Consider the following 13,321-nt stretch of genomic DNA (forward strand, 5'->3'; position numbering starts at 1 on the left):
GGGACTCGCCTGGGGGGGGTCATCCCATGGACACTGTGTGTGCACTCTGAGGACATTCGAGCACTTCTGAAGTCGCCCAGGTCGGCAGTGCGCCCCGTGACGCTCCTCTCGCTGCCCGTGCAGGCCCCGACATCGGGTCACGGGGTGAGGCCTGCAGGCTGAGGCCAGGGGGCGAGTTGGAGAGGAGGGGCCGAACTCCATCCACAGGGCAGCCGCGGGGCACCCCACAGTGGTGCTGCCTCGGGGACACTTCCAGGAGGGGAGGCCCCAGAGTGGTGCCCACGTGGGCAGGAAGGGTGACGGGCGGGCGGGGTTCCTGTAGGAACCTGCGACCAGCCATTTCTCCTCCAGCCTCTTAGAGCAGAGGTGCTGGGCGACCTGGGACCTGCCAGACCGGGACCTTCCTCGTGCGACTCCATGCAGCAGGCAGGGCAGGGACAAAGCTCCGGAGGGAGGGACAGAGGAAGTGACCTGGAGCTACCAGGAGCAGAAGGCCTGCCACACGGACCAGCAGGACCCCCGTGGAAGGGGCATCCCCTGGGCCCCCATCTGAGGAGGCCAAACCGGGACCCTCAGAGCAGGGGGGGCAGAGTGCAGCTGTGTGCCGGCAGGCTGCCCCCCAACCCCCCAGGCTGGCCCCTCTCCCCTCCTCATGACGTCAGGGCTCCAGCATCCGCCCCATGAGGCTGGGGCCAATCAAAGCCAGATGTGGGAGCAGCAGAAAAACGCTGATTATTTTGACTAGGAAAAGCCCTATTTACAAAGAAATAATGAAGTGATTTGGGGGGATTGGTGTTGGGGATGATCTCAGCGGGCAGGAGTCAACGCAGATGCGGCACAGGTCGCCTGTGGGACCACATGGGGAGCAGTCCTGGGCCAGCTGCTCCCAAGGCCAGTGGCCCTGGTGTCCCCACGGGTGTCTCAGGGTGTCCGAGGCTGAGCCCTGTGGGGTGCAGCTTGCTCGGCTGAGCTGGGTGCCGTCCTGGAGAGAGGCTCCTTCGTGCAGGCTGCTCGGAGCACAGAGGTCCCCGAGGTGGAGCAGCCCACCCCCTCTGCGGCCGCGGGGCCTCGGAGACGCGGACGGCTCCGGAGGGTGCCGGGCTGAGGGAGAGGAGCCAGTCACTGCAGGCCACCTGCGCGTCCCCCACGTCTGCAAGGCACACAGCACCCACAGACCACAGCAGGTCGCAGGTGGCTGGGTGCCGGCCAGCGTGTCACCGTCCCAGAGCCGTGGTGGCCGTGGAGGTGCACTTTAGACTGGGGACCAAGGGTGTGGGCTCTGCTCCACAGAGCCACTGAAAGGGGCAGGTCTGCCCGCACCAGCCGTCTTGCAGTGGATGGCGGAGACCCCCACTTCACTGTGATCAGATGCCAGGGGCACAGCCTCAGGCGGGACGGCCACAGTGCTGGCGGCTGGGGGCCAGCACCACCCAGCACCTCACTGGCAGCACCCCAGACCACCGCCCACCCACCCGGCCCGACCCCTGTCCCCAGATCCCAGGGACAGGCCGCCGGGCTCTCCGGCCCACAGGGCCGACCTGCTGCACTTGACAGCTCACCACCGTCCGCTCCCTCATTCGCTCGGTCCCTGCGAGTCTGGACCCACAGGAAGGCACGGAGGTGGGAGGCCGAGCCCAAGGTCATGGTCACCCCAGGGCTGCCTTCCTGGGGCCTCGTTCCTTTAGCTTTGCAGCTTCAGGACCTGAGGGAGGAGGGCAGTGGGGAGCAAGAGGCCAGAAGGCTTCGGACAACCTCATAGTTGGCCTGGAGGGGTTGGGGCTTCTCGGTGGGGGCCAGGCCCGGCGCGTGGGTCACTGCGGGGACTCCTTTGGAGATGAGGTGACAAGTTGAGGTGGCCGGGCCTCACCTGGAGCTTCTGCGGGTCTGGGGTGTGTCTGTGTGGGCCCACGTGCTCTAGCCCCAGGCGGAGAGGCAGCTGGCCTGGCCCCCACAGCCCTTCCCCATCGGGCGTCTGCCCTTCCGCCCGGGTCTCAACACTCCTGCAAAGTAAACAGACCCCCAAAGTAGGACCAGGGACAAGGGGTAGGGGCGTAGTTGCACTGTGAGCTGTGGACTCTTCTCTACCCCTCAGCCAGGGCTGCCCCCCAACTTCCAGCAGGAAGCACCCATGGGGGACAGGGAACCCAGGGGCCCATCCTCTCAGGGCCCCTCTCCGGGCTCCAGCCCTTGGAAGGACACCCCACAAACAGAGGCTCCCTCCCTGAGCTGGGAGCCTGGGCGGGCACAGGGCAACTAGCCAGCCTCTCCTCAAAGCGCTGCACCCCCAGAGCAACCCCGTGAAGGCTCACCCCTGCATTGCCTCCCCTCACTGCCCTGCCTCGACCCTAACATTTCACACAGGGGATCTGCAGGCCCTGGGGCACGGGGGAGGCAGAGGGCTCCGAGGCTGGGGGTGCCCCCCTCCCCGGGCCGCGGGGGCCCAGGCCCTGGGTGCAGCACGGGGGTGCAGGGCCGGCCAAGGCTGCCCGCGGGCGGGCTGAGCAGGGGCTGGAAGGGCAGCCGGTGAAGGGTGAGATTCCTCCCCCGGCCTTGAGTTGGGGTCCTCAGGGCCGCAGGGCCCCATGAATTATTTCTCTAAGGAAAACACCGTGGCCGCGGCCTCCAGTCTGCTTCCGGACCGTCCCGTCACTTTAAATCAACACTGAAGGGCGAAGACTGCCCCAGCCTCCCATCGCCCTGCAGGCGGAGGGGTGCCTGGCGCCAGCGTCCTGTGCAGGGGTCCCTGGGGCAGAGCGGGGTGGTCCAGCTGGCTTCCCCACTTCTGTCTCCCCTCGCAGCCTCCAGGGGAGAGCAGGGCCCAGAACCCGGCAGGACTCGTGCCTGCTGCCCAGCCCTCCGGCCAACCTGCCTCTTGGCACCCTCCCGCCACTCCCAACAGAGGCGCTCACAGTCCCGGCTCCCACCCCGTGCCTTCTCCTCCGCTGTCCAGGGAGTGGGCAACCAGTGGGGCCCTTAGAGCCCAGCTTGGACGAGCAGGGCTGCGGACGGGTCTGTGGAACCTGAGACGCACGGGACCGGCCACCTGGATGCCATGGCCCGTCACACCCCACTGGCTGGGAGCCGGGGCTCCACTCTGGGGCCGCCTCTCTCCGGCAGCTCCTGAGCCCTGCCTCGACTCCCTGTCTCCTAAACAGCACCTCCCTCGGTCCTCCACGGCCCCTGCCCACTCAAAACCCACCGGTCATGCAGAACCTGAGTCTCGGCCCAGAGCTCTGGGCCAGTGTGGCTCCAGCCAACCCCCCTCACCGCGCCTGGAGCCGGCCTCTCGGTGTGCCGACTTGGGGCTGGGGTGGTGTGTGCAGGCCAGGCCTCGGTGCTGCTGCGGGGACAGAGAGACAGAACCGTTTGGTTCTCTGTTCACACAGGTCACCTTTATTGCAGCTGTGAGCCCGTCACAGGCCGAACCAGTCCGGGACGCCCCCGCGCCGGGGGCCGCCGCTCTGCCCCTTCCGCGGCTCCCCCAGCAGCTCCTGGACTCCGTCCTCGACAGGCCCGCCTTCGCCTTCAGGCTTTTTCTCAGGGAAGAGGTCCGGGAACGTGAAGGTCTGTCCGTGAGCCTACGGAGAGAAGGCCAGCGCTCCAGCACGCGGCGTGGACAGCACCTCCCCCGGCCCCGATCCGTCTGCCAGGGCTGAGCTCCCACCCGCACCCCGAGCACGGACACAGGTCTCTGTCCCTTAGTGACATCCCTGCCTGGAAAGAGTGCCCCACCCCCCATGGGAGCCCTGGCCCGCGGGCAGCAGCACGGCAGCGGAGGCTGCTTGGCAACAACGCCCCACGCACGGTGCCTCCTTGGGGGGTGTCGATGGGCAGTCCGGGGAGTGGGGCCGGGGGCTCAGGGAGACACGGCCCGCCACCTGTGTGCGTGCGGTGGCCGGAGACCCCCCCCACCCGGTGTGCTGTGGGCCGTTACCGGACTCCAGCTCACCCTCTCGCACGCAGCCCTCGTGCCCAGTGTGTGAATGACGCCCAGGCGGCCTGCACACCAGGGCCGGCCTGCTGGGCCGCACTCCTGTCTCACCGAAGGTTCACTGTGCCCCTGCCCCCAGCCCAGCCGGACCCCCAGTGCAGGCGAGGGAGGACCCCAGCTCCTAGACGTGGTGGGAAAGGACGTCCGCTGGGCAGGGAGGGTGGGGGCGGCAGGGGGTCTGGGGCGCTCTGGTCCGTGAAATCAGTGCAGCTCGGTTCCTGCAGACCCCCGTTCCCTGAGATGTGGATGTGGGCAGGCAGCCAAGGGCGGCTGTCCCGGCCCGCGCGCCCCCCGAGAATGTGCGGTTTGCACTTTGGGGTCACGTGGAGCGGGGTGCAGGCCCGTGGTGATGAGAAGCAGCCGCAGCGCCCGGTAGCCAGCCCGCGGGAGGATTGTCTTACACGTTTCAAACCTGCTTTTTTTCTTTTTTAAAATACCAAAGGGCAATAGTTTACATGCAGGGCTGCCTGCCCAGAATGGGGGGTTTATGTTTAATATATCGAGGTGATTCTGCTAGTTTTCTGAGGTGGGGGAAACCCAAAATGACATTTTAAATACAAATACAAAGATGGCGATTTGCAACAGCTCGGGAGAAGGTGGAAGGGAGGGTGGACGGAGTTCTCTGTTTCTACCTGGGACGGCTGTTTACGGCGCCCCTGCGGCCCCTTTCTAGAGAATTCACCTTGTGCTTTCAAAAACAAAACTCTCCAAGAGCAACCTGATAGCGGAAAAGTACAGAGAAGCAGAAAAATGTCATAAAAGTGAAGGCACAGCCCCGCCGCAAGGCCGGAGCCCGGGGCCCCATCTGCTGGGACTCGCTCCTGCGGCCCGGAGGCTCCCCTTCATTCCTGAGAGCTGTGTAAACACCGGCCCCTGCGGCAGGTCAGCGCTGGGCGCCCTGCGGGCCGTGGGCCCAAGGACAGGCTCCTCGGTTTCCCAGAGAAAATGTGGGTCTCTCACCCGTGGGACGGCTTTTCCACGGCAGCCAACTCCACATAAATCTGGCATCTGCATTTGTCTTTCTGATCAACCCTCTGTGGGCTTCACAATTAGCTGTGTCTAGAAGCCCCAAGGGGGCTCAACGGGACAGGCCAGCAGAGGATGGGTGACGAGAAGGGACCCCCTTCAGGGGCTCAGGCCCACCCTCCGGCTGTTTGCAGGCTGGCGAACGTCTGCAGGAGCCCTGGGGGGGCACAAAGGTAACTCTGGAGCAGCAGGGGCTGTGCCCTGGTCAGCGCCTGCGCCTCGTGGCCGGCAGCTGCAGGCCTGGGGTCTGCATGCCACTCAGTCCAGTTTTCCTGAGTTGGGGGGGGTCGGGGAAACTCGAGTGAGGCTCAGATGACTCAAAAGCCACCTCTGACCATGGCTCTGCTGCAAAGGGCCTCGTGGTGAAGGTGGACACTCGGGCTGCCCCCCGCCTGCCATGAACAGGGCGGCCAGCCGGGCCCAGAGGGAGGACATGGGCGTCCCACCAGCCAGCGGAGCGAACCACCCCACCTCCCCCCGCGCTGGCTGACTTGGCGCGCAGCACCTAGGCCAGATAATCACGGGCCCTGTTTGGGACGGCAGCTGCGGCTGTTTCCCGAGAAGCCGCCATTCCAAGACAGCTCCTGACAAACTGCTCCGGAGGCCCCAATCGGGGCTGCGCCCGCGGAGGGTTCGCAACAGCGCTACTGCCATCTAGCGGCCGCCCGCCCGGCTCCTCTGAGAGCCCCCCAGGTTTCCAACCGCCAGGGTTTGAAACAGGAGAATGGCAGTTCACGGGAGCCCCCCAGGTTTGAACAGGACCAGGGCTGACCCCGGGAGGCCCACGGCCCACTGGGGAGGAGACCCTGCCAGAGTGGGGAGAGCACCCGCGTGGGCCCCACGGCTCCACTGGAAGAGTGGGAGGGGTGAGCGAGGGTGCGTCCAACCGTCCCCAGCCCTGGGCCTGTTCAGTGAAGGCTCCTGTGGCTGGAACCCGCTCCTGGAGCCCCGGGCCAGGCAGGAGCTGCAGGGGCAGGCAGTGCCCAGGGTATCACAGTCCACTCAGAAGGGTGGGAGCCAGCCGCCAGCCCGAGGCCACAGCGGCGACGTGCCCCCCCTCCAAGTGGGACCGCCGCCCCACCCGGGACCGTCTGGGGCCAGCCCTCCTGAGCGGGCGGCCTTTGAGGCTCAGCGTGACCTGGTTTCTGTCAGAACCCAGATCCCCGGACCTGGGTGGGCCTGCTCTGCCCACAGCACGTTCAGAGTTCAAAGGCTCGACGGGGGTGGCCCCCGAGAAGTTCCAAAGTGCCCCAGCCCGTCTCCTCCCCCTGGCTTAACTGTGCTTTGAACCCCAGCCCCTCCTGGGCCGAGCTGTGGATCAGCACGGAGCACAGCGGCAGGGATCCTGCCCCTCAAGGCCTCCCTGGGCCCCCGGGCGGCGGTGGCTGCACAAACACGCCCCCTGCCCCGGGCAAAGGTGCTGCTGCGGGCCGTGTGCACACTCACCAGCTGCACGTACGCCACCTTGTAGTCCGGCTTCTTCACCCGGACGTTCCTGTGGTCCCTCTTCCTGTTCGAGCCTGTTGGGGGAGAGACCCTCACTTGCCAGCACTCGACTTCTAGAAAGACAAGCCTGCGCGAGCTGGCTGGTCACAGCAGCCCACTCCTCACACACGAAGGTGCTGCTTCCAGGCCACAGGCTGTGCTCTCAGGGCCCAGCCGCAGCCCCATGGCCCCTGCCCACGTGTGAGATAACTCAGGGGACCGCCTTTCTGGCCGGCCTGGCACCCTCGCTGGCCCCTTGCCTCAGACTGCAGACCCTCAGGTGGATGGGGTCCCTGGGAAGGGCCAAGAATGGGCTCTGGGGGAGAGAGCACTTCGGCAGTGCCCAGAGTAGCCCATGGGGCCAGCCCGCAGCTCAGCCCCCACAGAAGTGGGACCCTAGAAGTCACCCGAGCACTGTGCCTCAGTTTCTCCCTGTGCCATGAACCAGGCTCCCAGAGCAGCCAGGAGGACAGCATGGGTCAGTGGCCATTTGCGGGGGGGGGGGGCTCCACCCCCGAGACCACAGCCCCGTCTGGCACCCACCGTGCTGCACTCTGGTCCGCACGGCGGCCACCGGCACACTGTAGATGCGCTCGAGGTAGTTCCGCAGGTCCACCCTGGTCATCCTGGTGGGGAGGAGGACGAGGACCGTGAGCCAGGCTGGTGAAAAGCAGCCAGGGCGGGGGGGGGGGGGGGCGGCGCCCAGGCTGTGGCCACGCTGGACCAACCCCCGAGGGGCAGCGACCCACCCCCACCCAGCACTCCCCCCCCCACACACACACACGGCGGCGTGGGCAGCCACGCAGCACCGGCCCAGCTCCCTGGACCGGGCCTGTCCCATCACCCTCCTGCTGGCCCGCGCTCGAGGCCAAGCGGCCAAGCTCCAGGGACTCTCCCGAGGGAAGTGACGGTCTGCGAGTGCCCCCTGGCTGCCGGGAGCCCAGGCCGAACCGAGTCCAAAGCCCTGGGGCGGCCCAGTGCGCAGCTGCCGCCCCCTTGCATGGTCCTAACCGGCATTTCTGAAAAATGACTGTTTGTTGGGTTAGGTCTTATTCCCTTTTCACCTTAAATGCATCAGAAGCTCGGGCCCTCAGCCGCCCCTGCCCCTGCCCCTGCAGGCTCACTTGGAGCTAGGCCACTCTGGGGCAGCCACACCTGGGGTTCGGGGCAGCACCCTGCAGTGAGGGTGATGGGTGACGGGGGGGGGGCCCTGGGCCTTTGGGGCCAGCACAGGCCTGGTGCAAGGACCCCTGGCTCTGGCCCTGTGTCAGCAGCTCTGGGGACTGGGCCCAGCGCTGGCGGGCGGGGGGCACAGTGACTTGATTCTGCAGGAGGGTGGGAAAGAAACCGGCTCTGGCTCCCCACCCAGCCTCTTCAGGCGGAGGGCAGCCGCCTCGGCAAACAGCAGGCCTCTGTCAACATCTGCAGAGCCTCTCCGGCGGCCGCAGGGCTCTCGAGGTGGGAGGCAGGAGGGGGCTGGCGCCCCCGCCGCGGCAACTGCGGACTCACTCCATGGGGATCCGGAACTGCACGGTGTCCTCAGGCTGGGCCGAGCCGGGCCGTACCAGCTGAATGAAGAAGTTGGTGCGGAACACCCGTAGTTGGGGGTTGCCCAGCTGATAGAGAGGGTACCTGTGAGGGAGACACCCGAGTCCATGCTGTGTCCAGAACACTCCCAACAGGCGGCTGCCTGGCCAGCCGGGGCGGGAAGCACAGTGGGCAGCTCTGCAGGCGCTGCACCATGGCCCCGGCCCCGGCCCACCTGGCCCTGCCCAGCATGGGCGGCCACCCCCTGGTCCCGTCTTTCGGTGGCATGGGCTGGTGACCCCTGAGGCTAGCCTGCAGAAAGGGCCAGTGAACGATTCAAGAAATAAACAGAGACCACAGAGGACATGCTCCCAAGTCCCCAAAGCAGGCTGGTGGTAAGGCACAGACAAGTATTTTGCTCAGAGTGGCTGTCCCACAGGAAGGTGGCCCCAGCACAGCTGTCACCGTCCCAGGAGTGGGCCCCACTGGGGGCAGGCCCGCTGCCAGCACAAGTCACCCCCCACTCCCTGGTGCCGGATGAGGTGGGATGGGCAGAGTGCCGGCCCCACCGGGACAAGAAGCTCCAGGGACATGAGGCTTGCAGTTCTCCAACCCCAAGCTCACCCTGAAAACCCCCAGGGTGGGCAGGCTGGGAGCCCAAGAGCAGGTCTTGGTGGGAGGGGGTGCTGGGAGCCCCACTGTGGAACTCAGCTGTCCCTGGTGACCCATCAGCAGCACCCGGCACCGAGGAAGGGGCTCCCTGGGGCCAAATCCCACACTGGCTCTCAGCTCCCACGTCTGGGGAGGGTGAGGAGGGCCAGGGGGTCAGAGACACCCTTGGGCAGGGGCGATAGGGTCTCCCCGAGAGCATGGTATGGGTTGGGATGCGTGAACCAAATGGCTGAGCACCATCTCTCTGGGGCCCGTGGGTGACCGAGGCAGTTTGCGGCAGCTGCCCCAGCAGGACCTCCTTGTGGCACAGCCTCTGCCGGCCTGGATACTTCAAGGGGATGGGAAGGCAAGCGGGTGTGAAGGGTGGGGGCTCAGGCTAACCCCTGCCCACCCAGGGGTCGTTTCCCCCCATGGTGACCAATGGCAACACTTGCTGCAAGGGATAAAGGCTGGGGCCCAAGAGGGTCACTGTGGGAGTGTGGGGACACTAGCTCAGACCCTCCCCACCATCTGGGGCCTGAGGGCTGTGCTCAGCTTCTACTGGAGAGAGGCCCAGCGAGAGGGTCCAGGTGAGAGGCAGAGGCCAGCAGGGGCGAGTGCGTCCCTGCCCCCACGCTGAGCCCCAGGCCCCTGTCTGAGGCCTGGGACACCCCACCCCCAACTCGGGAACAACTGGAGCTGCTAATTACTTTCCTGCTGGGTCCCAGAACACAGCTCCCTGGGCCTCCTGGAGGCCCAGCACCCCCGTGGGGCCCACCCCTGGCCTCCCTAACTGCTCTGCATTTCGCAAGCACCTCGACCTAACATCTCGCAGGCAGAGCTCTGAATCTCTCCTCTCCCCTCCAAACAACAGGCTGGCTGGCTGCCACCAGCCCTCCCGCCCTGTGGCCCCCGCGGGTGACTCATCCAGGGTCCCACCCTCTCCCTCACCCCACCTCCTGGCTCCACTGCAACTCTCCCCTCCAGGGCCTCCCTGGCCAGCAAGAGAGCACGTGCACTCCAGCTGGGCCCCTGTCCTGGTTCCCTTCCTGCCTGCACGTCCTTGGCCTCCAGGGTAGCCTCGGGGGCGGCCTTCAGGGCCTGGCTCTGAGCTTCCATTCCTTGAGGCTCCGCCCCTTCCAGGCAGTGGCAGAAAGCAGTGTCCCCTCCTCAGGGCCCCGTGCAGCCCCCTCCCCACATCCACACCCTGGCCCAGCCATGGAGTCTGCTTCCACGTCTGTGCCGGGGGTGGGGGGCTGGGGGGACCACTCATTGTCTGCTCTTCAGGGTCAAGAGCATGCACGCATGCATGTATGCATTCATTCACTCATGCTTCAAACATGAACTCTCGAGGCCTTCTGTTCACGGGGCCCCGGGACTCCTGCTTAAACCCCCTCATTCACTAATTCACGCATTCACACATGCAACAGGCACGAGGCCTTCTGTTCGCGGGGCCATCGGATCCCTGCTTAAACCCACTCATTCATTTATTCACGAATTCACTCATGCATGAATTCACGAGGCCTTCTGTTCAGGGGGCCATCTGATCCCTGCTTAAAACCAGGGTGGTCGGCTGGGCAGAGGGTGGGGGAGGGCTGGTGGCGCGCGGCACTGCCCCGCCCCAATGCCGCGCGGGCGGGGCGGGCCCTCGGGGGCGGGGCGGAGGGTGGCCCCCCCCGGCGGGGCCTGGGCCCGGTCTAGCGTCCGGATGGGTTCGCACACGTGGCCGCGGGGGTGGCGGCGTAGGCTTCGGGACTCGGACCGTGCTCCGGGGGGCCGGCCCCTCTTCCCAGCCCCCCCTTCCCGGTTCCCGGTCCCCGTCTCCTTGACAGTGACCGGGGTCGCCCCGCCCCGCGCAGGCCGCCCGACTCACAGCACGTTCCGCGCCATCGCCAGCTTCCGGTCCTCTGGCAGAAGGGATGGCTTGCACGGCCTGCGCGGCCTCTGGCACAGCGCCCCCTGGTGTCCGGAGGGCGCGCCCTGCCCTGCGCCCAGAGACCGCCACACCTGAGCCCCACCCACTGACCAGGAGCCTAGGCCCGAATCCCTGTAGCTGCTTCTCCCTGTTCCCCCACTCTCCTGGGGCTGGCCCGTGTCTTTCCACAGAGCAGGGATAGTGTTGACAGGGAGTGTCAAGCCAGCCACTGGGAGAGAAGTGCCCTGGGCAGCTGCTGTAGAGAAGCAGCAGGCTGGCCTGTAGACTGGGGATGGGGCCCGAGAGGGCAGCAGGGCCTGGGACCAGGGAGATCAGGGGAGCCTGCAAGGAGGCGGGCATGTGCCCCTCTGAGGGGCCCAGCTTTGGGGCGGGGACTGCAGGCCTCCCCCTTGGTGTGTTTGCTGATGGGAATGTCCTGGTGGTCTCCCTTAGGACTCGGGTGCCACAGAGGACAGCCGACAGGCACAAGACAGGGCTGGGTGGTGACAGTGGGCTGCACTGGCCTGCTGGGGTCAGGCGGTGGGGGGCACAGCTGTCCCCTGTTGGCCTCCAGGCCCACGTGGAAGACACCCGATGGAGGGGACATGTCAGAAGGGCCACTGTGCTGGGGGCCCAGGTCAGGGCTGGAGGACCAGCGATAGGGCTGGGAAGAGGGGTGGAGCTGCACAGGGCCTCCCCTCGCGCCCGCCCGGGGCAGGGGGCAGGCGGCAGGTGGGCTCTCTCCTTACCAAGCACCAGCTCCAAGGCCAGCTTCTAACTGGAAGGTGCCATGTCACTCACGGAGAGGTTGCTGGAAATGGGGTTCCAAGTTGTGTGAGGCTGATGAGAGGCAGTGGGCTTGGGGACCCTGCTGCAGTGCAGGCCCCTCAACACTCAGGCCTGGCCTCCGCTGATCCACCAGTGGGTTCCTCCCCCCCCAGGCCCAGGATTTCTGAGCATAGCGGAGGGTCCCGCGCCTCCACCCGAGGCAGCAGCCCCCGTGGAGCGCACGGCCACCTCTCGCTGCCCCCTTCTCCATGCTGTCTGCCCTCACCTGGGTCACGCCGCCACCGCCAGGCTTGCCCCTTCTGAATTCTCCGGCAGGTCTTCTCTGGCCAAATGCTGCCAGATAAAACAGAGGATACCCAGCTAAATTTGAAACTGATAAACAGTGAGGTTCTTGCCGTCTTGGTCAGAAGTGACCCCTCTTTACGGTGGGTGCCCTGGTGTTCTGGTCCTGGGGGCTCAGGCAGCAAGCCAGCTGGCAGGGCGGGAGGTGGCCTGGGAATCTCTGTTTCGCAGGTGGCAGCCTCCAAGCAGTGGGGCGAGGTGGTTCCCTTCTGATTCAAAGGCTCGATGCAGGCCAGGTGGTTCTGCGTGTGACCGGTGGTTGGTCTGCAGAGGTGGGCACGGGCAGTGAAGCCCAGGCGAGGGTGGCGGGCTCACCCCCTCCCAGCCCCTTGTCCGAGTGCCATTGGGAGCCCCAAACAGGCCATGCCCCCAGAGCCCAGGTCACCCGGACAGTGAAGCGGGTCCAAATCTGCTTGCAGCTCATGTCCAGGCCAAGGTCTATGGGATCTGCCCGCCTTTGGGACCTGGTCCCTGCGGCTTCTCCCTGGGGCTCCTGGCCCCTGCCCGGCACCCAGGCCTGGCTTCCCCAAGGCACTTCTGCTTCTCGGAGGGCCTGGCACACGGATGGATGGCCGTCACCACTGTGAGTGGCCTTCGGAAACCCAGGGTAAAACCTGGCATCTCACTCGCTGTGATACGAATGCGGTTACCAGTGTTGTCCCCGTTTCGTGTCTCCGAATCTGAGACTTGTCTATTTATGTCTTGCTCATTTCTTCCCTGTGAGGGTATGTTACGGGCTGAGTTGTGCCCCCGAAATTCATTCCTGGAGCCCCGACTCCTAGGACCTCAGAATGTGACTCTGGAGTTGGGGTCCTCAAAGAAGGGATTAAGCCTGGCCTACTGCAGCCCTGGTTGCTGAGGTCACTGGGCTGGGTTCTCATTCCCAGGACCTGTGTTCTTATCAGAACAGGAGACCAGGATGCAGACACACACAGAGTGATGGCCGTGTGGGACAGCGGGAGGGGACGGCCGCCCGCATGCGTGGGAGAGAGGCCTCGGGGGGACCAGCCCTCCCTGGGACAGCTGGTCTCGGACTCCAGCCCCCAGGACGGGGACTGTGAGGGTCTCTGGTTCGAGAGGCCATCTCTGGGACTGGGTTACGGCCGCCCCGGCAGACCTGTGAGAGTGTTGACGTTTCCGGTGCATTCCCAACGCGTCCAATGTTCCCTTATGTCACCCTCCTGTCTGTCAGGTTAAACTCAGAACGTTTTCCCAGTTCGTCAACTGCCTTTTCACTGTCCCAGCCGGCCCGGTGGTGTGTGGGACATGCGTGAGGCGTGCACACCTGGGGCGCGCAGTCCCACTGCCCTGACCCAGGGGAGGGCCAGGGCCTCCATCGCCCGAGAGCCCCTGCCTGCGGTCCCTTCCCCCTTCCCTCCCCGCCTCCCCTTTCCCTAGCACCAGTGACCTGGTCAGCTTGCATTTTGTAGAGTTTTCCATAAATGGAAGCATCGTATATACTTTTTGTTTGGCTTCTTTCCCCAGAATGACTATCGTGAGGCTCCTTTGGGCGTGCGTGCCTCGGCCTGCATTCCTCCGGCCGCCACGGCACGGACTCACCACGGCTTGTTTGTCCGGGCCCCGCTGATGGGCGT

General features: G+C 65.8%; 1 protein-coding gene and 1 long non-coding RNA gene across 3 annotated transcripts; both read right to left on the reverse strand.

Moving 5' to 3' along the window:
* Positions 1–3,371: 3,371 nt before the first annotated feature.
* Positions 3,372–10,621, reverse strand: MRPL23 (mitochondrial ribosomal protein L23). 2 transcript variants are annotated; one of them, XM_037156378.2, is made up of 5 exons: positions 10,554–10,621; positions 8,012–8,134; positions 7,046–7,128; positions 6,464–6,537; positions 3,372–3,578 (listed from the first exon to the last, which is right to left on the reverse strand). In XM_037156378.2, exons 1-5 carry the CDS (start codon positions 10,568–10,570, stop codon positions 3,414–3,416), a joined length of 462 nt encoding a protein of 153 aa, XP_037012273.2. In that variant the 5' UTR covers positions 10,571–10,621; the 3' UTR covers positions 3,372–3,413. The 2 variants fall into 2 exon arrangements, with proteins under 2 accessions (XP_037012273.2, XP_037012274.2); XM_037156379.2 differs by lacking the exons at positions 8,012–8,134; positions 10,554–10,621 and adding an exon at positions 7,285–7,407.
* A 720-nt stretch (positions 10,622–11,341) lies between these two features.
* LOC119057525 (uncharacterized) lies at positions 11,342–13,321 on the reverse strand. The gene is made up of 3 exons (XR_005084107.2): positions 13,135–13,321; positions 11,650–11,717; positions 11,342–11,406 (listed from the first exon to the last, which is right to left on the reverse strand). It is a non-coding gene; the product is annotated as an uncharacterized LOC119057525 (long non-coding RNA).

Source organism: Artibeus jamaicensis, unplaced genomic scaffold (genome assembly GCF_021234435.1).
Source record: "Artibeus jamaicensis isolate MK-2021 breed Jamaican fruit bat unplaced genomic scaffold, CSHL_Jam_final scaffold_537, whole genome shotgun sequence".
NCBI classification, from domain to species: domain Eukaryota; kingdom Metazoa; phylum Chordata; class Mammalia; order Chiroptera; family Phyllostomidae; genus Artibeus; species Artibeus jamaicensis.

What these genes read in the sequence shown, in the direction of transcription:
- MRPL23 (XM_037156378.2), bottom strand. An exon ending in CAGTTCCGGATCCCCATGGA is followed by an intron (nt 7,129 to 8,011) that starts GTGAGTCCGCAG and finishes CCTCCCCACCAG; the next exon opens with GATGACCAGGGTGGACCTGC. An exon ending in AGGTGGCGTACGTGCAGCTG is followed by an intron (nt 3,579 to 6,463) that starts GTGAGTGTGCAC and finishes TTCTCTCCGTAG; the next exon opens with GCTCACGGACAGACCTTCAC.